The sequence below is a fragment of the Aptenodytes forsteri genome, unplaced genomic scaffold, assembly GCF_000699145.1.
Source record: "Aptenodytes forsteri isolate BGI_AS27 unplaced genomic scaffold, ASM69914v1 Scaffold54, whole genome shotgun sequence".
NCBI classification, from domain to species: Eukaryota; Metazoa; Chordata; class Aves; order Sphenisciformes; family Spheniscidae; genus Aptenodytes; species Aptenodytes forsteri.
The window spans coordinates 5,411,676-5,439,146 of NW_008796044.1; the positions used below are offsets into that span (position 1 = coordinate 5,411,676).

General features: G+C 35.7%; 1 protein-coding gene across 1 annotated transcript in view; it reads right to left on the minus strand.

Moving 5' to 3' along the window:
- Positions 1 to 258: 258 nt before the first annotated feature.
- The window catches only part of GABRA1 (gamma-aminobutyric acid type A receptor alpha1 subunit), a 38,961-nt gene continuing 11,748 nt past the window's right edge, over positions 259 to 27,471 (minus strand). The window contains exons 3-9 of the mRNA XM_009285714.2: positions 25,322 to 25,389; positions 19,394 to 19,614; positions 17,665 to 17,747; positions 12,774 to 12,917; positions 6,951 to 7,103; positions 4,089 to 4,291; positions 259 to 804 (exon numbers count right to left, since the gene is read on the minus strand). Of these exons, the coding sequence (XP_009283989.1) occupies positions 496 to 804; positions 4,089 to 4,291; positions 6,951 to 7,103; positions 12,774 to 12,917; positions 17,665 to 17,747; positions 19,394 to 19,614; positions 25,322 to 25,389 (1,181 nt within the window). The 3' untranslated portion in view covers positions 259 to 495. The remainder of the gene's footprint in view (positions 805 to 4,088; positions 4,292 to 6,950; positions 7,104 to 12,773; positions 12,918 to 17,664; positions 17,748 to 19,393; positions 19,615 to 25,321; positions 25,390 to 27,471) is intronic.

A 27,471-nucleotide genomic window follows, 5' to 3' on the forward strand; every position in this document is an offset into this window, starting at 1 on the left:
AAAGGGATTAGGAAAATAACATAACTTATGGGATTCAGCAAATGGAAAACTTTACATCTTTGAAAAGATTATAAACAGTGGTTGAATAAATGGTACAGTATAGTATGTGCATCAGGAACGTCATAAAGAATATTTTCCCACTCCCCACAATCCTTTGAATAAAAATATCTTTTTCACATACATGTACAATACCTTTGGAGGATATTCAGTACTAAGCTATCTACAAATGGTTTCCTTTTTTTTTTTTTTTTCATTATTCTACATCTTTTCCTTTCCCATTTTCAGAATCATTTTTCCAAAGTATATAGCTTATATTGTTCTCTCCCTCACACACGGGTTTTTTAAATATACAGATATATTTTACCTTTTGTTAAATAAAGAAACCTTTATTTTCTTTAAGACAGAGGCAATGAAGCAAATGGGAATTACTGTATGTGAAAACGGGAAGCAATTCCCAGAGCAAAAGACAAAACAGAACTATACGAATAAATGAGGTTATTGATGTGGAGTTGGAGCTTTTAACTGGGGCTCCCGGTTTAAATAGGTAGCCCAGTAGACTAAGTTAAAGATTCCAAAAAGCAATGGGAAGGCTATTCTTGATAGTCGATCAATTTTACTGACGCTGTTAAAAGTTTTCTTGGGTTCTGCAGGTTTTGTTTCTGGCTTAACTTCTTTGGGCTCAATCGTTGCACTTTTAGCAATGGTTGCCAGCCCAGGGTCCCTTGCAATATTAGGGGTGTAGCTTGTAGCTGCAGCTGTGTACGTGTTATTTTTCTTAATGAGAGGATCCTTCACTTTCTTTGGCTGAAGAAAGAAGAAAATGTTTGATTCTCACTATCTTCTCAACAGATAGGATTATGAAAAAGCACCATAAAATTTTGCAGTTAATCAAATTTATATCACAAATTGTAACAAGCTGTAAGAAAGAAGTTAGTGTCTGGATATATGACTCATGCAAAATTTTTAGGTGAAGACAAAGACAAAACCATCCATCTGAGTCACTTGTATTAGTTAAACCAAATTAGATGATAGATAAACTATAATGAGGACTTATACTGATAGCTAGGCTTACTGATCAACAAAATTACCTTTAATGGTAATCAACAGTGACAAACCACTCATAATTCAATATTCCCTTAATCAATTGTGCTTCTTGACCAGGACAAAAACTTTAAAAGACACTGAATTTCTTAATGTAGGTTTCCAATATTAAGACAAATAATGTTATATGATGCATTCTAACACAGCTCATACCTAAAAATATACAATAAAAATATCATGTGACCATGCACTAAAAGAGTGGATTATTTAATAAAATGCAAAGCTGCCAGTATTCTATTCACTAATGGTTTACACCAAAAGCATGTGCATTATGGAACAGAAACTTAATGGTCGTGTTTGAATGTTACAATTGGATAATAATGGCTGAAATGTCATTCCACATACAGGGACGTGTATGATTTTTGCATACACCTACCTATATTGCTAAAGCAGGAATGTATTGAAAATCTTTTAGTGGAGAAGAACTTATTGATCAGAAAGAATATCTAGATTTTTCCCCTGGGTCCTTATGTTTTCTAGTATTCTACTTCTGGGATCTACTTGTAGGAAAAAAATTAAATTTTGACATCTGGGGTTACCAGCTGGAATTCAATTGTCCCTGTTGCAGACAGTCCAAACCCTTCCTCCAGCCACTGCACAAGAAGAGAGACGTAGTGGGTCATTAAGGAGGTGTAAAGAAAAGCACCACTTTGCTCCAAGTTCCTCTGATTATGAGGAAAAAACAGATAACAAAAAAATCCCAAGAGCATGCGATCTATTATGTCATTTCACAAGATAACAGATAGAATTATCTGTTTTCAAGAAGCAGCTGTCCCATGGAGGCAATGTTTTTTAAAGTAGTCACAGTACTTTTTATGACAGATCAACTATAGGTTAATAACTATATAGACCACCCAGTAGGGGGGCTTTGGTAAAAAGTTCTTGTTCAGGAGGTGAACATTTCAGGGAGCAGATGGGCTCCTGCAGGACACCTGGGAATGTGAGGGAAGCTGCAAAAGCATCAGGGCAAGTGGGGAGAGGCTTGTCAAAGCATGGCTTGGAGTCCCACGCAGGAAGGAAACAAAGGCTGAAATGTTAAATTTCTGCTACTTGGTAAGAAAAAGGATTCACATAATGACTCTGATGTAGATGCTCTTTATTTCATGACAATAATATTCAGCTTAGCTGGAGGCTAAGAAAAGGTTTCAAATTGTCTTAGAATATTTCTGCTGAATAGGAGGAACAAACAGGTTGAAAAGAATACTCAGAAAAGAAAAAAGGCGATGTCAGAAAGATTTTTTTAGTTGTCTGGCTGTTCTTTTTCTCCTGAGCAGGAAGCTGCTAACACACTTGCTGAGTACGAAGCCAATCCTGTTTCCTTCTCAGCCAGATACTCTAGTGAGCAGCAATAAATCCAGCAGGCAAAGAACCGCTCCACAGAAGTCTCAGAGGAGACCCTTTCTATAGATTTAAATGTCGTGAGGAATCTGATCCACAGAAAGTCCTGACACCAGTCAGGGTCTTAATGTTTCATGTCAAATTCAACTTTATGAAAAAGTAAGATGACAGCTAATTAGAGCTCTAGATTTTATTAAGCTGCAATGCTCTGTTCACTGTTAGTTTGCCTTGCTTTCCTTTCCTTACATCTGCAGATAATGGACTCTACCAGGTACCGGCAACTTATATCAAGTGACACATAAAGACCCTTACCTGTTGAGGAATGCAAAGCCATAAATCTTCTAATGTTTTAAACAGTGTTTGAATATTGTGTTTATATTGGTGTGTTTTTTTCTGAAAATGTAATTTTCTTTGAAAGAAATGAAATGAAGATTTAATGGAGATAGGAGCACAACAAAGAATCAAACAAATTATTTTCAATGAAAGTATCATCAGTAACTGAAAACTCAATATTCACCAGCAGTCATGCAGCTCATTACTGTAAGTTTGTTTTGTTACTTCACTCATTTGTTCTACAATACTTTTGTATTAGTTTTCGTTGTGTAATTGTCCTAATTTTATTTGTTTTCTCACTGACTTATGCAACTAAAATAATAAAAAAAAAAATTATATATAGGCATACACTCCTGAATTAAACACATATATTCATGTACCAATGAGTAACATCTGCTCCTCCAAATATTTATTCTGCTGAATCTCTAGTCTGTGAATGTTCATAATAACTAATTAGGCAAGTTAAAACTCTCTTTCAAGATCTCTCTCAAAAAAAAAAAAAAAACAAAACCAAAAACCAAATGAGCTTCTTCACAGAAGCAGCTGACATGATAACTCATAGGAAATGGGAAACTTTCTCTTTTATTTCCTAAATGTCCTCAACAATTTCTTGATGCACCTGTGATTTACAGATGGGGTCTGATCCCAGACCAAAGGGAGTCAGTGTGGTGTCTCTCTATTGCATTCAGGGAGGTATGGATCAGGATTGCACACTCCCAACACAACTGTCAGTGCTTCCCCCAAAATCAATTTATTCTATAGACTAAGAAGTAAAAATAATATTTCTATTTAAAAAAAATAGGGAAATAATAGGAGGCAAAAGAAAGGAAAGAATAAGTTCTGCAGTGATTTATTTGGTCATGATCACAGAGCAGTCCTCCTGAAGTTCACGTTGGGGAGCAATATACTTTGGAAACTGTCAAGTACAGCAGCCACAAGACTTTTTTCTATGTTTATACCGAGGCACCCACATTTTCTCTTGCGTGAACATTAGAAAAGTAATTGCCTTCCCTTAAAAAAAAAATACACACTTATCTTCTTTCTGCTCAGTCGCACAAGACAAAATCTCAGTAAAATTTTTAATTATTAATAGCATTAAATATCATACAGTATGTCAGAAGTAGTGTTTAGGTACTCAGTGTCTAAATAATTATTGTTTATGTGTAGAAATGCTGTGTGCGAACACATGAGGAAACTTTTGGAATAATTACTTACTATTCTAAATAATAAAAATTTCTAACAGGCTAAAAAAACCCCATACAGTGACCAAGCATGACACAGTATGACCTCTTGGGATAGATATTAAGTGGTGTTACCTTTTCAGGAACGACGCTTTTGCCATCCCATGCGTAGCCTCTCTTTGTGAAGTAATTCACTGTTGCAAATTCAATGAGTGCAGAAAACACAAAGGCATAGCACACCGCTATAAACCAATCCATAGCAGTGGCATAGGCCACCTTGGGGAGCGAATTCCTTGCGCTGATGCTCAGAGTAGTCATTGTCAGGACAGTTGTCACTCCTGCAAAGCAAACAGTTTTAGTGTCTTTAGATCAGTGGCTATATTTGTGCTTCATTTCTCAACTGTTACAATAGGTGGGAAAGCCTTGTCTTCACCCCTAATTCTTATAAACTTCCCCACTAAAGTTCAGTTGCTAATTGAGGATATAATTTCAAGTTCTGTGGAAGTTGCAGGATCTTCAAAACATTTTTTATACCTTTATTCTTTGACACTGTTGTAGTAGAATAATATTTTTAAAGTTGGAATGGAAATAATATTTTGAGTCGTGGACTGGGTACTACTCCATGCTTCCTGGTATTTGGAGAATCATTGTTGCTTGTTCCTTATTCACGCCCTGAGAATTGTCCTACAGATGTAACAATTTAATATTTTTAATTCTTTCTTGCAACAGATCTAAGATATTTAGATAGAAAACTAAAAAAACTTCTTGTTTTCATTCAGCGTATTTGGTATATGCTCCTTCAAATGTACACACAAATGCACTAAGCTTTATGTGATATTGCATTTATTTGAATTGGCGGTTTTACAGATTTCTCTCCCTTTATTCACTGATGCCCTGAAAATAGCAAAGAATTTGTGTAAGAGCAAGGATAATGTAATTTGCATTTCTGGTATCAGAGCTTCTCACTGCTGATGAACCTTTTCCCTTAACTGGCCATAGAGAGCAAGCAGGACTGTATTGAACTCACTCTGCCTGCAGCTGCTTGAAAAAAAAAAAATCTACAAGTGCCGGCTAGACATTTACATCAAATCACATGTCCACAAGTTACCTTGACAACTGCAACGTCATGTGTTGAATGTGTCTTGCGAGTTCATCTTCGCTGCACTGAGTGTTAGTGAAAATGTGCAGTGGTCTAAAATAGGCCAAATAATGAACAATGTGTTTACGTGCTGGTGGAAAGTGCTTGAATTATTAGTGCCTAATGAGGAAGCAATTTCTCTTCCCTGAGAGACAACCTAATCTTGTCTTTGACTCATTACTAGTGAGCTTATGTTTCTCTTACATAGTAGCAAAACAGGATTTATACTTTTTATCATCTGCGGTACTCAGTGGACTAAAAGGTCTAAGTTGGGAGTCTGTATATATAAACATTTTGTTGCAAAATTTTCTGAAATATTGTTTCACTCCTATTAAGAAATGAAAAAGCGATCTTGATACATAATGATGGAGTAAACATAAGACTATTTACTAAATAACTAACTGTGTTCTAAAAGGAAAACTTTCAGAAATGCGTGGGTTCTTGAGCCTGTGAAGACAGCAGCTTGAACATCGTGCAGTATTATATATTACTCATTGTGAGACTAGGAAATTTTGTTCTCCATCTAGGGACAATGAAGTATAGCATTTCAAACTGATCATCTGACATTTCTTTTTAAATGGCATGTACAAAAAGAGGTAAAATAGTTACAATTTCAATAGCTGTGACTACAGAGGCCCATGAAAGTCCCAGATTAATTTTCAGTGAAGTTGATGATAAAAATTGAGAACTAATTTTAGGTGTTAATCTAAACAATATTATGTAAATAAAATTTAATTATACTATGATCTAAACCATTCTTCTGTAAATGCACATCTGTGTATTAACAGAAAGCCTCTACTTGGTTCATGAGGTCTAAGGCTACGCAAGTTGCAATTGATTTCCAGAGGCACTGGGAAACTAAAGCACAGCTGTGAAGAGTGCCAGAAAAGCCCAATAAAAACAGCTCTTGTTCAACAAGAGTTTCAGAGTCTGATTTTCTCAACATCAGGCCTTGTGACTCTCTGGCTTTGCTATGTCCAGTGTAAATGGGTAAATTCTCTTTGGCGAAGCAGAAGGGCCCCTGGCGTCCTGCCCCAGCAGTGCCCTGAGGCAGGGAAACTAGTGTAAAAGCCGACTCAGTGGTGTGTTCTTCCACCTCCTCCTGACAAAGGTATTCAGGTGTCCCATCTGAACATCACAAAAAAGACTAGTTCACATAGCAGAAGTCTCAGGTTCTATTTTCCTTAACTGAAGATTTGTTACATCATCATCATCTTTTTTTTTTTTTAATTATGTACTTGACTTGGATTAATATCCCCCAAAAATATGCTAGTTTGTTTCTAATTTTAAGATAAGCATTTCCAAGCAGTGGTTAAAACACTAGGGACCCACTGTGTAAACTTAGAGTCCTTTAGATTGCCGCCTTCCTGTGTTCGTTGAGTGCATCTATTTACCACTGTAAGCACAATAAATTGTCACTGATTTCAACAGGACACTTTTAGCAGCAGCCTGCAAAAGGGACTGATGTAAAAGATTTTTAAGGTAAGAATTTTCAAAGGGCCTAAGGATGTCAAATGACCAACACCCATTGATTAAAGCCTTTTTGACAGTCCTCACCGTGAAAGTCATTGCCATTGTCAGAAATGTTTTATTCATATACTTACTGTTTTGGAAAAGTCAAACTGTAATAGATTGCTTAAGATATTTTCAGGTCTCTTTTTACAATCAGTTTAAAAGCTTTGGACCTTAAATCAGCTTCTGCTACATCTTTGCAATGAAATGTGTTAACTATTGTGTACTGCACTATGTCCAGGCTCATGCTGTTCTCCAATATCGTATTAGGCATAACTAGTTTTACCATAAAATTTCTTAAACGTATTTGACTTATGATTGCCAAGTAGTTTATAGGTCTTGCTTACCAAATACAGTTCTTGCTGGAACAGATTCTCTATTAAGCCAGAAGGACACCTGTGACAGTATCACTGTCATGATGCATGGCAGATAAGTCTGGATGACAAAGTAACCAATCTTTCTCTTCAAATGAAAATGCGTAGTCATAACAACATATTCCCCTGAAAACAAGAAAAACAGAAACATTAAAGCTTTTATAAATATACAAATTAGAGGGGGCTTTATAGGAAATATTTTTTCATTATAGTCACCCCTATTGTAAAAGAAATGTCCTCAGATCAAATTGGGTCAGCTCTGAAGAAAACATTTAATAAAGCAGGTTATGAAGTTCTACTAGTAATACAAAACTAGACAGTTCCGGGAAATGCTAATTAAATTTACATCTTTTCATCTCTGCTGAGTAGTGAATGAAAGTCTGCATTAACTGGTGGCTGTTTAGGCTTCTTGTGAAAGGTCTTATTCCATTAGAAGATGGAAAACCACCATAATATACACATGTAAACACCATATAAAGACTGAATCAAGACAGGCACTCAGAAGTGTTTCAGTCGGGTCAGGCTTAAGATGTAGTTGTTGATGTGATTGTGTCTGCATTACCACTGCCTGTGCTTTATGTACTCTGAAGATTAAGAGTCCCTGTTCTGCTAATTCAGTATTTTACTAAATGATTATTCTCTCCTGAAGTAAATGGACAATGCAAGAATAATACAGAATATTTTCTTTAGCACTAACTTTTTGGGTGCTACAAAAGCATATGAGCTGGGTATTCTAATTGCAATTGAAAGGAATCTTAAGTATTTATATAACTCTATAAACCTTTCCTGCCAGAGCACAGCAAATAATGCCTCATTTTCAGATCATTATTTACATCATGGAAAATGAATTTTGAAAAACAGTATATTCTCAAAAGATTGGAAAACCTACTGTTGTGACTTTTTTTGGAGTAGATTGATTCTTATTATTATGCAATAAACATTATCTTAGGAAAGGAACAGGTGGACATGTAACTGAATGGAAACCTCTGTCTAGATCAGAGATGACATGTGAAATTACTGTTATTCTATTTTAAAATGTAGACAGTTGGAAAGAGCAAGTTGCTCTTGTACAGGAAAAGCTTGGATTGAAAAACTATGTCTAGACATTGACTGCTTATGCATTGAGTATGTCAAATGCCCTTTTCTTTAATTCAGAATCTAGAAGAACATTCATTTGAACAATCTTGCTCAGTTTATAACCCTGAGGAAAGCTTATAAATAAGATGTGACAATACTCCTGGTATGTTTCAATATAAAAGACAGTAGCAAAGGGGAAAAAGAGAATCAATTATAAATTGAGAGGTAAAGCAAAGGATATACAAGAAAAATTTTCTTTCAAAAATAGGAATGGCAGAAGTAGTATAGTGGACATTATTACTTGAATTTTGCCCACCTTTCTTTAACTTTCACTGAAACAACCTTCTGTTCCTCTGTACCAGAGATTATGATTTTATGAAGGGTGCCAGTCTTGGCTAGAAGAGCAAAAAATTTAATATTGTCTACTAAAATATGACGTGGGAAGCTATTTTAATGCAATCAGATATAGAATGTTCACAACGGTATGTCAGAATTAATTCAGTGACTGTAGATGGCAAGCTAAGAATACAGAGTGAACACACCACTGTACTCTGAAGCTTTATTTAGCTGCTTAAATTATCAAAGTATTTTTAACCTCTGGAAAATGAGAACAAGATTCAAAGCATAAAGGCAATTAAACAGACAGGGATTACTCTCATCTGTTAAGCATTGCAGCAGGTCTGAGCTAGAAGTCAGCTAAAGGTAATGCCGTGAGGAGTGAATCAGGCAAAGCACAGGCCTAGAATAATGCCTACAGTTCAGTTACAAGGCAAAACCATATTTTTAAGTCTCCAAAGTACCAATGGACTGCAGTCATTCATTAGAATGGAGTAGATCTTTGATGAGATTTATTTAAATAAGTGCAGGACATGAAAGTACTCCAGTTATTTACTGAATTTTTAGCTTCCCACATTTTATGGCTTGCTTTAATTGAAAAGCATAGCCACATTCATGACAGCTGCTGACCACTGTCTAACTTCCCAGCAATTCCTCTGTAATTCTGTTTTCCAAGGTTTGTAATTCAGTCATAAAATTCCCTACAAGATAAAATTTCAAATAGCTCTTGAGCAAAATATTTCTTATGTTCATAGCGTCTGATTACTAGGCTTTCACAAGTTGTAGCTTATGCATCTTGCTTTCTCTTATCTCTTACTCTCTTATCCAAAGAAGTTAGAAAGAAAGGTATTTCTTTTTGGCTTCCTTGGAATTCCTAAAGTCTTCTACAAATAACTGTGTTGAGCAGATAAATTTGTTTTTTATTTTATTTATTCCATGAAGTTTAAATTAGTTTATATGTATTACACAATATGAAGCATTTAAAATTGGTCACACAACTCCTTCATCTATATCAACCTAATGTTTTGAATGATTGTCCACATTTGAATTCTTCCAGTGCTCTGGAAGAGTTTGTGCCTGTGCTCAACACTTCTGTAGCTGCAGTTTTTAACCTGCCCTTAATTCTACAGTATATCACAATCATTGAGTCAAATGCTCAGGTGGTGTAAATTAACCTGTGTACTTAGAAGAAAATAGTTGATAATTCAGTAAATTTACATCAAACCTATTACTCAGTGCTCTGTAAACTATTTGTGAAAAACCCAGTTTATCAGGTGAGCACCTAAAATTAATGTGCATCACATCAGACATAAGGTTTGAGGTGGGGACTGAATTTTAGCTATAATAATACTTCTTCTATTGCTGTGGGTAGGAAGTAAGGCTTTCCTTGCCATTAATTTAAAGCAAAGTATTTCTCATTTACTACTTATGCCATGTAACCCAATAGAAAAATTCTTAAGAACAGCATCCTCTCAGCAGATTTACAGAGCATCAGAAAAAAATATACCATTGTGAGTATAAATCCTGATGATTCTCAGTGCAAATCAATGTTTTCAAGGTGGCAGAATAATTCTATGTAAATAGAAACTTGCACAAGCCCTTTAAGCATCTGTTAAGGTGCTTACAAAAAAAGATCATTTAAAACTCTTTTTGAGTCAATATGAGTCAGTAGTTGAAGAGTGACAGGAATTTTACATACAAGTAAAAAATGGATGACTCTCTGCTTAAACAAAACAGCAGCAACAATAATTATTATTTTGTTTACTGAATGCTATTTTTAAGCATGTAGTAGCTGCACATTCCATTGCCAGCATAGATGAGTAACTATGCTATAAAAGGTTTTAGTCTTTCAAGATTCTCGAGTCATAAAAAAGTCAGTTATCTTGTTCTAGATCCAGAAATAAGGATAGCAGATGGCCTACTAGCAAAGGGACAAATTAAAGAAAAAAAAAAAAAAGGACTTTATGGATTCAACAAATCATTTAATAGTTTTGCGAATGTCTAGAGTAACCCAGTTACATGCAAATTCTTGGAAAATATGTCTGGAATTCCAGACAACTGTAAATATCATCTTAAAATTGCCCAAGATGTTGTAGATTCCTCTAATGATCCACAGAATCAGCTGCAAGAGAGCTTCAGTTTTCTTGCCTAATAAAGGTGCTGAGAACCCTTAAGTGAAGATTGTCTTCAATTCCTTTTGTCTTTTTGTCAGATTAGTCATCACCCACAACTCTGAAAGTAGGGACAGATTTCATATTTTCATTACATATGTCATATCTTAAAACAGAGATGATCAGAGGTCAAAGATGTGCTGGAGGATTCTGTTGAGACTAGCTGCCCACCTACCTGAATGGGGAGAAAAGTGATTATTAACCACTTCTGATCCTCACCATTATTTTGGGGAAGGCAAAGCATTTTTCTTTCCAAAGCAAATCAAGAAGAATTTTTCCTTGAGACACTGAATTTGCAAGCAATAAAGGTGTTTCTTCCACCACTGTATATTTTTATCAGGTAGGAACTAAAGAGGATTGCAAGTTTGGTACTGAAAAGATTCTTTAATGGGCTTATTTTTAGTTTTGATAGCCATTGTATTTAGTTCTTTGTAATGTTTTTCTGCATCTAGACAACAGCATCTTTATTTCAGCAAATATTAATTATACTGTATTTAACTTTATAGAAAGGCACGGTAAAGAGTTTCTTCAGGTAAAAAAAGGAGGCAGAATTCAAACCTATGAAATATCATGGGCAAAACAAATATTTTTTTGTTTCTTCATGGAAATGTATGAAGAATTTTTACACTTCTTATGTTTGACTTCAGCTCTGTTTAAAAATTTGTTATCTGCCTTTCTTAACAATTTATAGGGTGCTTCTCGCATTGCTGTCCAATTACTCTGAACTATATCTGGTATTATCTATTTGCTTTAGATATGTTCCCAAGCTTATGAGTCTCTTCTGATTATTCTGCTGCCCTTATAATGCATCCAGCAAGCAGAGAATTGGTGATGAGTGCAAAAGGGCAGGCACACAGGTTGCTGAGGTCTCTCTGAGTGAGTAGCTTCAGAACAGAAAGAGCAAAAAGCTCGAGATCCTTGCAGTTCCTCACAAATCCTATTGAGTTTTCAGCAAAGGGCAGCTGGGGTGAATTACTGGCTCCACAAAAGTCAACAGCAACATTTCTAGCTGTGGCCAGGCCGAGGGTTCTCCCCTTTTCTTTTTACTTGTCTGATCCATGCCTCTGTGCTCAATAATGGAAGCAGTGAATCTAGGGGAGTAGTTGTGTTTATTGTTCTTATGCAAAGTCCTTATTACTGCCATCCCACTTACTTCTTTTATGATTACATCAACTGAACAGAAGCTTTGAAGCAGTAACCTGAATATTGTTCCACTAGAAACTTTTGTCTGTGAGAAATTTTGTTGGCTTAGTAGAGCATATGAATATATTTTGGAAAGCTAAATAAAAATTTCAGACACGAATTAAGGTTCACCTTAAATTGACTCACTTTTCCTTAAATGTTCATTGACTTTATGAATGACATTAGAAAGTTGGGTTTATGCAGGTATAAGTGTACTCCTCTAGTTCAGTCACAACGTCAGGTGCATTCAAAGCAATACAACTACTTCTCCTAATGCAATGTTTCTTTCGGTCCATTGAACAGTCAATCTAGTCAACATTTTGAGCTCTTGTTCATGCCCAGTGCTCAGTTTATTACTGTATTTAGGTCTTCATGCCCCTTCTAAATTATTTAAAAAAAAAAAAAAAAAATTACATCTTGAAACAAACACTGCAAAGTGAAAAAGCAAAGGTTTTTAGCCAGCTTCAAGGTTACAGGTATATAATACCATAAATGTCAGCTGTAATTCTGTATCTCATTAATAGTTTTGGAGTTGAAGCTGGTGCTAGCTTTAAGACACCTTAATCCTGTTTGGATGTTCCAGATGGTTTTTAATTTGATGACATGATATTTCACTCTCTAAATACCTCTTTGAGAAACTATATGCTTGTTTTTAGCAATTTACTTCACTGCCTTCAGGAATATGATCTTTGAGGATTTGTATTCTTGTACTATTTTTTTAAGCTTATATAGTAAGCAGATAATACCATAAGGATATGAGGAGTGCTTCTTTATAATGTAAATTACTGTTTTTTCTGGCTAGATGTGTCACTATAGGAAGCTTTTTAATTGTTCAAATATTTTAAACACCAGTTGAAGTAGGAAAATAATTCCAGGATATGTTATCTTTTCATAGTCAAGTTCTCCTAATCTGAAGCTTATATATTGCAATTTACCTTTCTCACTCTTTGGTCTTTGTATTTTTTCTCTTGCTCTAAAGTAAGTCTTGGCAGTTAAATATGACCCTTCCCAAAAAAACTTTTTCACAGACCTGTACTGGACTGAACAATTCCAGAGTCCACAGTTTGTCCAAGCAGATCATATTGATTCAAACGAGAGCCGTCTTCAGCCACAACCACTGACCTTGCTGGTTCCCGTGTCCATTCATACACAACCTCTGCTCTGGTATAAGCATCTAATTTAAAAGAAATACATTGCATTTCAGCTTTGTACCTTCTGTTGCCACATGGCTTTATCAGAACAATGTTCTGAGCAGTAGTTTGAATATTAATTTCTCTTTAATTGTCTGTAGGAACCCACAACTAACCTACTGGAACTTTTTATCTATAGGAAATATAACTGATTTTATAGGTCTATCCATACAATGATTAGCTAAATATCTGCTGTAGGGCTGGATTAAGGTTGGTCCTCAATGGCATGAAAATCTTTCTCTCCCTTACATCATTCCTACCTTTGTAAAATCTGAGTAACCAGGAGCGAGAGTGAGATGTGGCATTTCACGGGCATGCGAGGACTCCAACTCTTTTTCTAACTTTTAACTATTATCAAGAAAGATGAGCCCCAGTCTTTTCAATTTGTCGTAGTGTGGTGTTGTCTGGGCCACTGTAAGAAAATAAGTCCTTCTCAGAGTGGCTTCAGTGATCTTATCATCACCGGCCTGGCTAGAGCTCTCCATTTGGTAATCCCCCCCTCCCACTGCCCTTGCTGTATAACAGGCATAGCAGACGTTTCTGAGGTTGCCTAGGCTCAAGTGAGTTTAAATCACAATTAATGTGTTTTTTTGCTTTGGTTATTTCTGGGAAATTCTCACACTCAAGTTCACATTTATTTGAGTCTTGAACAAAGCAAAAGAAAAACACTGTGGGCTGTCCAATGCTGAGTAGTCTAGTATGTTACATAGATAATTCAGTAGCATACTACATATGCCATCCAGGTGTTTTGTGCTGTTATTAGTATGTTATTTATGTTATTTATTTCAGGAATCAAACTAAAAATAAATATTCTGAGGCCTAGTCCTGTTGTAAAATTCTTCTGTCATTTCGCATTTCGCAGAGTCTGACAGCTCTCGCTCTGAGCAGTTATATATAAATATTCTGAGGCCTAGTCCTGTTGTAAAATTCTTCTGTCATTTCGCATAGTCTGGAGTCTGACAGCTCTCGCTCTGAGCAGTTACGGTGGGAGTTAGTTGTCTACATAGAGGCATCTAGTGTCATTATTCACATGTAAGAGTATCCAAGATATGGATGGGACTGAATGTACCATCAGAACCTACATAAAACTTGCACCCACTAAATGCAGCTGGAAGCCAGATGGGACATCTTAGGGCATCTAAAATGACAGTAGACTCCTACCTACAGGATGAGATTTTCCCTTTTTTCAGGACTGGCAAGCAGGAAAGGAAAAGGAGGAATCTGATTCACTTGACCTCATTTGTGAGTTAGTAATTTTATCTTATCAATGTAAGAGATAACAGTAATTGAAGAGGTGGTATTGGATGGAGTATGGTGGTAAATTAATTGCACGGCATTTGATCCTGCATTATTGAAGCGGAAGGGTGCTTTTACCCTCAGGCTTCATATTCCCCAAGCACTGTAACATATACATAGCTTTTTGGAATCAATGGTAAATGCAAATCTACATCTTCTGACTTTAAAAATAATGGCCACAGTAAGTACAAGAATTGTCTTGCTAATCTAGTCACATAAAGAAAGAGTGGCAATAATAATATTAATTTTCAAGCATTTTACTTGTTCTGGAGCATGAAAGCAGTTTGAAAGAGAGAGGACTGATTTCCTGAGCTGCTCAGAACCACTGGATTGGGTTAGAGAAAAAGGGAGTACACTCATCAGTGCTGGAAATGAGCTCGCCCTGCCCTGTAACTGCCAGATTCGGTGCTCTGTTTAGCTTCCATCCTCAGCTTCCGATTCAGATATTGCATGAGTAGGAACACAGCCTTTTGCTCCTATCACTGCTGCTTTCCAGAGTGGCTTTAGTTTTAAACTGACAATCAGATTTTTGTGGTAAGGGTTGAGGAGAGCATCTGCCATTCTGATTTTGTTTTGCCAACATATGGCTTTTTGTTGTTCCAGATTCTCTTTAGCATTTGTCACATTGAATTTACATTGGAATAACCTCTAGCTTAAGCTGCTATTTTGGCAAATCACTTTAGCCTTGGAGCTGGGTCAAACATTTATCAGCCTCTACAGTACAGGCAGAGTCCGTAGGAGACGTGCAACTCCTTCAGTATGAGGCTTTTCTGAATCCAGCTCCAAGAAGTGATGAGTAACAGTGGAGGACACGGAAAAACTCTTATCCAATTTAATTCAAAACAAACAGAGCTGGGCAAACACTACCTTGGGGAGCTACTAAGTGTAATATTGTAGTCTGCACTTAAAGCATGGCTTTCATGACAATTAAATGTCTTTTTCAGTATTTTTTTCAGTGCATTAAGATGATTGTAATGAATTGCTTTAGTTGTTTGACAGAAATGTCCCAAATATATTTAAACATGATTCCCACTGAAAAAGTGGCAATTAAGTATAAGAACTGTTCTTTTTCTGTGTACAATGGCAAGTCCCATTTTCATACCTTGCTTGGGTCCAGCCATTTGTCCCGTGGGAGATATTTCTATTGATATCAACAACTAAATATTGAGACAAACATTCTATAATCTGATAATTATGACATATAATCTGATGAGAAGGACGGGAGAGGTCCAGCTTTAAGGCCCTGTTCTGGACAGTGAATTCCCCATGCAGTGTTTGCAGTAAAACCATGTTACAGAAGGAACTCCTCCCCATGAGGATCCCAGATTAAAAGCTCACCTGAATTTAGTAGGAGAATGCAAAGTTTCCCTGAAAACTCCTTGATTTTGTCTCATGGCCTTTCCCAGCATTTGGAGTTAATTGTTTTGCTGGGCCCTGTTTAGGACACCTGGCATGATAGTCAGTTAGTGTTCAAAACAAAAAAATAATGAAAATAGCTTGTAAAACATGACAGACTATGCCTGCACTCTGAGCTTAGAATGCCAGTTATCTCTGACTTTAGTGTAAGAAATGGTCTTTAAATCAGAAATATCACTGATTTTTTTTTGTTCATTTAAGAAAATTATGTATATTATGATAATAAAATGTTTTTTGCACGATAAAAAGGAAACCATTTTAGATATAAAAGATATGCAGATACACTTGCATGTCTTTTTGCTATCTTGTTTTTACCTTGTGGTGTGGTTCCGGAGTTGAATTCAAATCCATATTATCTATCCCTTTTCATTCATAATTTCTGCATCTCTTAATCATTTAATCGAGGCAAGATCCTTAGTAATCTGGAAAGCTGTGCACTTTGTGAACCAAGAGTACACTAATCTGGGACACAGTGAGCCAGAAAGAACTCAATGTGGGAAAAAAATGGGAACTATTGTTCAGACTAGGGAGTGTCTGGTGTTTAGGCTGTGGCTCAGTGATGCACAGATGTGGTGACAGGTGTCTTACCAAGTCTACAAAAATTCAATCTAGTAGTTCACATTTGTTCAAAAACTGTTGATGGTTTAACTTTGCATTAGCAGGTTTTATGCACAATTAGCCATCTTCCAACATGCAGTCCGCATAAACACTTTAATGTGCATTTGAAAAGAAATTCAATCCTGCGACCAATCCTGATCTAACTGGGATCTCAGGTGCAAAGATCTCCTGTTATTGATCACGAACCCACTGCAGCTATTTGCCCTATTAATAGCTGGAGTAAGGCTTCCCCCACCACCTCCTTCTGTTTCAAAGGAGTTTTGGAAAGATTTATTGGAAGTGCTGTAAGAAAACTTAACATTCAAGAGTAAACTATTCTTGTCAGTTATACTCCAAGTTTATATGAGCTTTTTGTTCTTCAAATCTTATCTAGGAGGCTAGTAGTTCTTTAAAGACAAAATATCAGTCCCTTCTCATGGTAAAGATAGAGCTATTCAGCCCAAAGTAAATTATCATCCTGCCTGGTAACATGTGAAGAATGAATTGGGTGTTCTGTTTGTTGACTTCTAAAATAGATCAAGCCACTAAGTACCCATTATCAGTGAAAAGACACATTTCTACTAGAAAAAAATAGCCATTGAGGAAACAATTTGTACACTATTACATCTTCCACACCTTTTGTCTTCCTTGTTTCTGTTGAACCAACCACAGCAAAGCAGCTCTTTGCTTTTTTTTTTTTTTACCTAAAGAGTTGAAGGGGGACTATATTTAATTTTTAAAAATATTATGTTTAGCTAAGTTTGAAAGTATCAATGTCAGATTGTTATTTAAATTAAAGTTTTGGTGAAAATTCTCAACTTACAGAAAGCTTTGTCAGTTATTACACTGATTTCAATTACATTACATTTTGTCCAGTATGTTCTCTAATCTAAGGTTACAAATGTTGCAAGTGTAGGACTCTATTTGGAGATTTGTGAGATTTTTCATTTCCAGAAATGTTGCATCATTTTAATATGAATATTTTATAATCTTAGGCAAAATTTTGTTCTCAAAGTGTCAAGACTATGGTAGGGGAATTGTTTTCACCTAAACCAATTCAATTATCCATGGTCTGTATTACTTTTCTCTAACATTTTGGGTCTTAACAAAATAAAGCAATTATAAGATTAATGACATTTTCTATGTGACAAACTACTTTTCTACATTTCAAACTACTTTTCAAGATGTTTAGAGCACTGTCATTTTTCTCTTTTGTGAATGTCCAGGCATGACATTGGAGGATATGTAAGACACATAGAAGAGGTTCATTATATTAAATATAAATATATGTAAGAATAAAAATACAATCCTGCAAAAAAGGTGAAAAATACACAAGATTAAAACCTTGAGGTTTTCTCAGTTGCAAAATACTTTTTTAAAGTGGCCTAAAAAGGGAGAAACCTCAATTTAAAATAAACTTACAGCTTCCAAATTTCAAGGGGCAAGCATGTGCATCCATAGGAAAGTCTTCTAAATGCATTGGACATTCTGCTCTCACAGTCAATCTATAATGGATTAATGAGCAAAAGGACACATTTATTCTAGTTTCATAGAAATAGCAAATAGAATTCTATTAAGACACATCGAATAAGTATAGCATAATATCTGTTATGTGATTAATTAGCAGCTAGAACGGGACCTGAATTGACTGGCTGGGGGTGCTGACAGGCATGTGTAGACACAGCAGTGCGACTGGCTCTGCCCCTCTACCATGTTTCACTGTACAGCAGAGACATGTTCAGACTTCTAACTTGGCATGAGGATTAAAATCTATTAGAAACTGAAATTGCTTCCTTGCTGCCATCATTAAATTGGCCCAGTCTGGATGCTCAGACATTTGCTGAAATAATTTCGTTGCTATCAGCTTGGGTGCAAACATATTTCTCAATAAAAGAGATTAAATAAACTAGAAACAGTCACATACCACACATCAGCAAGGAATGAACAATAATACTTGAATACTAGGCAGAAGATTGCATTAAGGCACTTGCAAAGGTGAGCAAATAGAAATGGTTATGGTCAAAAAAAAAGACGTGAACAATGTGCTGCCAAGATAGTGTTCTTGTGGATTAAATCCCTAACAGCCAAACATTTAGGAAGACGAGAAAAATTGACCTGGACTTGCATTAACTACCAGCCAAGCAGATTCTAGCCTAGCCTAGGCAGTCTTGAAAGATGTTGCAGGATAAATTGAACATATTTGACAGGCTCCCAAAAGCCTGGAGACTTTGTTCTCTCCAAATACTTGTACTGCTTTTAAAAACATCTTTAAAATTGTTAAAAGAAAACTCAGTGTTCACCTATGTACTAAGCTATCCATCTTGACTTTGAGTCAACAGAATCACTTTATACCTTGTTTGATTCCATGGGAGACATAAACGGGGGATATGTAGCTCTGTAGAGACAACATACCATTTTTTTTCATTGTTTAATTTGCAGTCTTTTAATCCAGAATGTTTCCATGACTGTGTATCATCGTTTTTTCAAAAGGATTTATTTAACTCCTCTGCTGACAACTGGATAGCTAAAGTTCAGTTACCCATGAAGAGAATAATATATTTCCAGTAAGAGTGGTGCCAGCACAAAAATATTTTTTTCTCTTAACTTTGCAAATGCTTTTGTTTTTCTTGTTATGAATGGAATAAGAAATGTCTATTTTTAGACCATCATGCTCTGTATTCCCAAGCACAAGAAATATGAAGAATGGGCAATGAATTCTCTGTGCATCTGATAGTTCTTAGAATCTGCTTTCTATAGGATCCAAAGATTAAAGACCCTTGTACATGATCTGGTAGTCTAGATTATATTAAACTTTCAGGCTTTATTATACTTTACTGATGGAATCCTTGAAATCAACTCCAAATTAAGGTCCTCTGCAAACTGATGGATTCCTAATACTATAGATACCTTTTTAAAATCAAAGATTAAGACACACCCAGGGAGTGTAAAGGTAGCACAGTGTGTGTGTGTGGGGAAATAAACACTGCAAATGCCTCAGTTTGTCCATCATTCCATGGTCTATTGTGAAAATAATTACTAAGCAGGAATCAAATTATGATCAAAAAGGAACCTGTTTCCTGTTTGGAAAATATGATGCTTTAACAAGTTAAATTGTCAAGCAGAATGAAGGATATAATATTTTAGGGCTCACCTCATTGTGTATAGCAATGTCCCATCCTCTGTAATTCGTAATAGTTTATTTGGCATCGTCATGTTATGAGCCACTGACTTCTTTCCATTGTGGAAAAAGGTATCAGGTGTCCAAATTTTGCTGGCCATTAAATTATTTAACCGAAGAACAGTCATAGGTCCTTTGAATTTTAATCTCTCGTCTTTCCAGCTTTGGCGGAAAAATACATCTATAGTGTATTCCTACATCAATTCAGAAAAAAAGGGAAACACTTATGATGCCGTATGTTGCAATATGAGAACTTGAAAAGTATATTCTTACCGTTCCCTAGAAGCAAGATGACTATTAATGAAATTAGTAATTATCAGAACCTTTATTCTCTATATTACTTACAATGTACCTGAAGCTGGTTATTAAACAGCTACAATATCATTACCATGTTCAAAAGAATAAATGTTAGGGAGAATAGTATATCAAAAGTTAGACAAGAATTTGAGATATAATATAGTGGAAATAAAATAATTCACCCTTTTCTCACTTTTCTTTCACCTTCTGTAAAACTATAATTTGAAGCTGTGGATATGTAGCCAGTATGTGTAGCACAGGAAGAATATATTTCTTAGAAGAAAACAAGCCTGGTAGACAGGGTCTTACTAGAGCCTTTCATTCTAAGTGTCTCAATAGCATAAACACGTAGTCAATCTGCGAAAAGTTCACAGTTCACTAAAATTATGTGGTCTGATTTACGAGAGGTGGAATGGCTCATTGGGCCAAATCATTGGACTACAGAGAGCACAAGCTGAAGACAGCTTTGGGCCAAGAATTAGAGTTCAGTTATGCAAGGACTGGGCCAATGGGGAAGAGATGCAGTGGCTGACTCAGTGTACATAGGGAGAATCAAAATAACAAACACTCACTATGAAATTAAAGAATTATTTGTTACAAAGCAACAGGAACAAAGTTAAGAGGGAGAGGGTGAAATTAGGAAAAATATGTTAAAGTATTATACATAAAATATAGATGTATGTGGGATAAAAATGTGGAAAAACTCCTCTGAATGCAATATAGTATAATATTTTCCCAGCGAAAAATTCATCTCCGACATGAAAGTTCAGTATGGGATTATCCTGCCCCTTCTATCATTCATGGTTATGATATTGTGATAAACGTCAAAAGTAGCTATCCACACACTGTTCAAAATTACCCTGAATAATAATCTTTTCGCTGAGAAACTGAACCTTTGCTGAGATCTCCCACCAATAGAGATGGCAGATCCTGAAATAAAGGAAATTCCTGTGTGTGAAGGTGACACAGCTATAAGGAAAAGAGCTGCCCAAAGGAGTATGTTAGTAAAGAGAAACATTCTGGAACAGCATGCAAAATCTCTGTGTGGCAGACTCCCTTAGACTTGTGATTTTTTCTTTTAACAAATGGCAATGCTCCTTACAACGTAAGCAATTTTGAGCTTTTTATTCCCTGTGCAACTATCAGCAAGTAAGAATGGTGATTCTTACTGGTGGTGTGTTTTTCCTGGTTTTAGGGCATGAAATGCCTAAATAAATTTCTTGTGGGCATGGAAATGTTGCAGTTCCATGGGTTGGTCTTACTTTGGGTTTGTTTGGGTTTTGGGGTTTTTTTTATTTATTTGCGTCCCAGACCTGTGAATCATTTTGGTGCATACTTAATTGTATTTCCATTTTTTTAATCACATGCTCAGTGAGCTGCTGAAGCCTGGATTTGTTCAGCTCCAGTGACAACAGTTGTACACTTATAGCCAACTACTTGCTTCAGAATTTTGCTGCGTCAGGGCCTTAAGTTGAACTGTGTGCAAAATCTTGTCCCAGGTGTGCAGCAGAGTAGGAGAGAAGGAGGTTTAAAATGCAGTAGATGGCATTAAAATATTGGATTTCCTCTATGTTTTACTAGCTCCAAAGAAAATTTCCTCCTACACACATGGGAAAGGTAAAAGACATGCCCAGAAGGTGACATCATTTCAGTGTGTGTGTAAGCCATTCCCTTTTTATCTCTTTTAACTGCAAAGAAGGAGGTGCGTGGGAGGTGGTACAGGTTGAGAGAAGGGAGTCTGGTTCTTCACTTTATATGAACACAAGGTTCTTATGCTGGAAAAGAACAAGGAGTCTGAGAGATTTGATAAGGGACCTGACAGCATAAGACAAAACTCAATTAAAAAGTAGCTGACAGGTCATGTCTGGCACAGACTGAATCTTTCTCTATCCCAGGCCATTGCACCATATAGGATGAATTCATTTTGGCTGAGATTTCTCAACCCCTTAGCTTTTACTACACACTTTAACATGTACAATAGTTCTCCTCAAATGAATCCTGACAGACAGCTGATCTTTAAGATCAAGTCATCAGATACTCTGATTAGGGCTTTCTTCTACAGGAGGGTGCCATACAGAACAAGGGAACAGAAGGATTTTTTTCAAACCATGTACTGTAGCAGTGGTCTATGTGCAAACATATGAGCGAGATGACATTTGGAATAAATTCTCCACAATGGAGAATCTTCATTCCTTAGTGTGCAGGTAAAGAAAGAAGATTCTTATCTGCACTTTGGTAATAAGTTGTATGGTATTCAATATTTATAACACTTTGACTTAAATGTTCTCTAATTTACTCATCTGATATCTCTCCCCGGAGACTGTTTATACACAGGGTAGACCACACTGTGGTCTACATCAGACGAGGTGCTGTACAGGAAGGTAGTAAGATAGAAATTCATTCCTGAAAAGCTTACAGTACAGACGCAGTGGGAATGAAGGTTTACTAGGAAAAAAAAAATCTGTCTTTATGAAAAAAGTTAATTTTAAAGTGCTTCTTATTCCAGATAATATACATCAAATATTTCACAAAAATGACGGTCATGTGAGAATAGCTAGTTATCTGTTGATTAGTTCAATCCACCATCTGAGAGAGCATGCCTGAAAACCTGCAAAGTTGTTCCACAAAAAAGATGTTTTTATTTTTAAAAGTGCTTTTCTCCTGTTTAAGTTTATTCACAAGTTTAAGCCAAGACTTTCTCTTTATAGAATAACAGGTTATGTCTATGCTGCTCTTAAAAGAGTGTATTGAGAGTGGGTAGGAACACCATGTACTCCCTGATATATCAACCTACTATCTATATAACTGCTTCATTGGATTCCTGCAAACAGATGGTCTAGGTATGCTGATGTCTCACTGTGGCTGTAGTTTCATAACATATGGCGTCAGCTGGAATAGCTCATTGCCAGTTCCCAGCCATCAGCCCTGGGCTCAGACAGCAGTGCATCGTTCCCTCAGTGTGCCAGTACAGCTGCTTGTGAGGCCTCCCTGTGACCAAATCCCACAATCCAGTCTACACTTACTGTAAATCCGCTCACTGGAGCAAATTTGAGGTAGCCCTCAAATGATGGTGTCTGCAATCAACCTGTAGTATGCATAGAGGACTTTGCACTAAATGTACATTGAAATTAATATAAACTTTATGTTCTGGTAAGCTTTTCATTTTAGCTTTCTCTTTCTGTCCCTGATTTCACACTTATTCCCTTAAGCAAAAGAGTTAGCATGAGTAGGCTGCACACACATTACTTTTTATGGGAGGTGAGTAGGAGTTTTACACTAAATACTTTTCTGTAGTTCCTTAGTTTTCAAAACATATGAACACCTGCTTGTGAGTTTTTTGGTCATACACTTTATTAAGAGACTGATGAATTTTTTCTCCTGTTTAACTAAGTGAAAATCAAGAGTCAATGTGGTATGGGTTTTTAATTATTTTTGAGATTTTTTTTGTAGGTAGTGATTGCTTATGCTATAGTCATTCAGTTATACTGACATAGCTGAAGTCAATAATTTTTTTTCAAATATACCTATTCTTAATTCTGAAAGTAGATTATTTTTGGCTTCAGTATTTTATTCTTCCTTAAAACCCAAATCCCATACAAATATCAGTTTGTCCTAGGAATGTCAAATTACCTTTACCTTCTACTTAATAATTAAATCACCTGAAACTCCAAAGTATAAGTAGATGCTGAAGTCCAAACATTATACAGTCCCAGGTAATTCAGCAGGCCTATCAGTTACTCTAAACTTATGTCTACATGTAGGAAAGCATCCATGTCCATTTGTTTATTAGATTGCTATTCATCATTGGAGTTTTCTAGTAAACCTGATTCAACAGAGCAAACAATAGCTTAGCCAGCTGACTTACAGAAAACAACTCTAATAAATATTGATATAAAGCATACATTCACCCGCATATATCTATCACTCTTTTTTTGTTCACCTTCCACAAGCACCTATGTCCAGCCCAATACTTTAAATTACATTAATTTTCAGGAAATTAACAAGGGACCTGCCCCAAGAAGACAGGTCTCTACAAAAACAGAGCAACCTCAGATCACTTACAAACTGCAGCTGCTACAGTTTTAATTCAAAGACTATTAAATTTAAAAAATATATATATGCCAATTACTAGAACACAAATAGTAGATGTCACTGGTTTCTAACAATCTTTAATCCAAGGAATTTCCCCTCTTTTAATGTATAATTTAGAGTAATAAGTAGACATTGTAATTTCACAAGATTATCACAGAACAAAAAAGCAGAAGTCATTGAATTAATTTTTTTTTAATTCTTCTTCACGGTACGTATTGTACTTAGACAGTATTGTATATATGTGCTGAGGAGACAAGTCACCAGTCTAGCTATTTCCCTGGATTACCTTTCTATTGTAGGTCTTCTCAGCAGAATGACTGGTCAAAAAGTCTGTGCTGCCCAAGCTATTCTTTCTTATTTAAATATCATGGCATCAGCTGTGATTATAAATTTGACTGTAGTTTTATAAATTTTATTTTCCAAGCAATCAGGAAAATGGTGTCTTTGCATAAAGTTCATTGAACAAAATAAACTATCTTGTAAAAGTTACTTTCTCTGTTATTCCATCCCTTAACATTGTTTTGAGTAGTCAGAAACTTGTAATAACCTGGTGTTTAAGGCCTGTCTACAGTTTTAGTTCAAATTAAACAACTTACAATTTTGTGGTAAGAAATGGAACTTGTTTTCTTTCCTGTGATATTTTTTCTCTCTTTTTTTTTTCATCTTTCGTTTGGTGAATGTTTTTAGCTAAACGTAGCCAGTTACAAGGTTGAACTGTTTTCTTTTCTTCATTTAAATTAATGAGGATGTTTCCAGCATTCATCCTAACACAGTATCCAGCAGATAACAGTAGCTGCAGACCAGACTTTCCCTGTCAATAGCAACCTAGTTGTGAAGACCTCATTTATATGCAAAATTTAAAGTACCTTATTCATATTTTTACACAATTTTTAATATGTCTTAAGACCAGGGCTCACAACATCTTCATTCAGTTTTCTGAATTTCTCCATCCCCTGCAGTTATCTAGCAATTTGATTTTAATATTCATTCCATAAAGAAGTGACACTAATTCTCTCATTAATCTTCTCTTCTCTTCTCTTTCAGCAGCCAAGATCTAGGAAAGTCACTTCCCATTGATCAGTAGCTTTTAATATAAAAATACAGGTTAGACTGTACAGATGTCACACTGTAGGCATAAGTGTTAATTGCATTTTAAGATGATGATCTTTCTGAGCAAATTGGATCAGTGATGTGCCAGCAAGGACCCGAGCAATCATTCTCAGAAGAATACAAATCCAAACCCTAATGCATTTCATAATATATTATGTAGCAAATATAAGGTCTGTTAAAACACATTATTAAAGTCACTGAGGCTGCTAATTTCAGGGCACTTAAATGCAGTCACAGCTAGCAGGAATGGTCGCACATAAAAGCTGACAGCATTTTGGAATCAAGGGTTTAAAAAAAGCCCAGCCTTAAAAGGAGTAAATAAGTTATTGCATAGATCTTTCATCCTCCAAATTAAAAAGACAAGAGAAAACGAATGCTGTAGAAATATAGGCCATCACTTACCATATCATGGTCTGAAACAGGCCCAAAACTGGTGACGAAGATGTCAGTCTTCACTTCAGTTACACGCTCTGATGAAGCAGGAAATTAGGACAGTGAGTGTCTATCAACAGCCTTCATTAGATCTAACCACTACCAATTCTCACAATAAACAGAAAAATTATTGGCTTTGATTAGCCATTCTAAAATTAGTCTACAATACGGTCCTGATAATTTATTGCTTCTAGATGTAATTTCACAGTCAATATTGTCAGCAACAATTTTTTTATTAGTTTCAAGAAAAATTTTTGAGACATGACTTGTGATGCTCACAGTACAGCAGCCATAGTTCCACTGTTGTGTAAATCTTTTCATTCTTTGACTAATAAATCTTCTTGTCTGACAATATAAACAGTGCTGAATATTTTACACAGTACTCAAAAGTCTCATTGGGTACTCAGTGTTTCTGGGAAAGCTGAATGAAAGTCTCTAATAATTAACCCTGGGCTTATGAATTATGTATTTTGAATTGACACACAGGAACATAGAAGAAAAAGAGAGAGAGAGAGAATACGTTACGGTATATAAAAACATAAAGATGTTTTATTGGCATGAGTTAGAAAGGGCTGCGTTACCCTTAATTGCAATAAACAAAAAGGAGTTAAAACTTTTCCAAATAAATATCAGATAAACTTCTCTACTACAATTTTTAACTTATGTATAATGTTAGAGTTTGTAAATGCTTTAGATATCTTTGTAAACTGATACAGGCACTAATATTAGATTTCCCTTAAACTACCAAATTTGTGTTATAGGCCTCAACGATAGATTAATATAAATAATAATTCAGAAATCTATAACATGTACATAACACAGATTATATGTATATGCTATACCATAAAGCTAGACTTCTCTGTGATTTCAAGGATGTACGTTTGCTCCATGGCACGATGCCCTTGGCCACTTCAGAAGAATCTAATGATTTTAGTGGTCACAAATGCTAAGTCTGAGGCACCTGAAGTGGTGCTGATCTCCAGAGAGCCAAACATCTGGCTTCTGCAAGTCTACTGTTAAAAGTCACTTTGAGAAAGGCACAAGCTTAACCTCCCCCCTTCCTCTCCTCCCCCTCTACACACACACACAGAGTAACAGTCACTTCTGAACATATTGGTACTTTCTAGGCCACACATCACAAAATATTCACCCCGGGTGGCATATATCAAAATAGCTCTGTTGATTTAAATATAGCTGCAGGGAGTAACACCACCTGGAGGCATAAATCCAAACAGTGTTGAGTGGAGCTAACCCCGTCAGATTTCAGAATTTACAGTGATGTAAGTCTGAATACATTTACTATAGTGCTATGCAAGCCAGCGTGGGGTTTTTGGTAGAAATTTCAAATGTGGAAGGAGCAATACATTTCTCAAATTACTTTCCAAAAAGAAACAAATTGACAAACTTGGAATATTAAAAGTAATCCTAAAGAAAAAGGCTAACAGAAAAGTACACATATAGTAAGCAAAAGTCATGCAGCAGGCAAAAATTTTCATAAGACTAAGAAACATATATATGTAGCTATCTGTAAAATGTTATTTAAATATTGTAAAATAATTAATTTAAAAAACTAATTTAATACAATCCTCTGATTTCAAAAGACTTTGGACTATTTAAAGATGATTTGTTCCATCTGACAAGAAAGTTCTGACAGAAGAGAAGTGAAATAAGGAATCAAGGTTAAGCAGCCAGTAACAATATACATTTCTGTATCTGTTGCAAAAGTTCTAATGAGAATCAGTGTTCTACAATGCACATACAGGTTTTTCACTTTCATTCAAAAAAGTCTACAACTTCTAAATATATATAAATGTAAGCAGTTTAGTATAAATGTTTAATATACGTACAATAAAATATCTCCTTTTGTGAGACAGCAATAATCAAGATGCAATATGAGATCTGATTCTACTGTCATTCTAGTAATGCACTGAATGACACTTGCATTCTGTTAGCAAGTTAATGCAAAGATTAGGTGGTAGCAAAAGTAATCTCCAGGACTCATCCAGAAAGCTAAAGGGTGACATTTCAAATGTATTATTCATAATCACAGAAAGCAAAATACCATGATGTGGCTGAATTGCCTAATAATATTCTTTTCGTTCTTTATATCTGTGACTGAG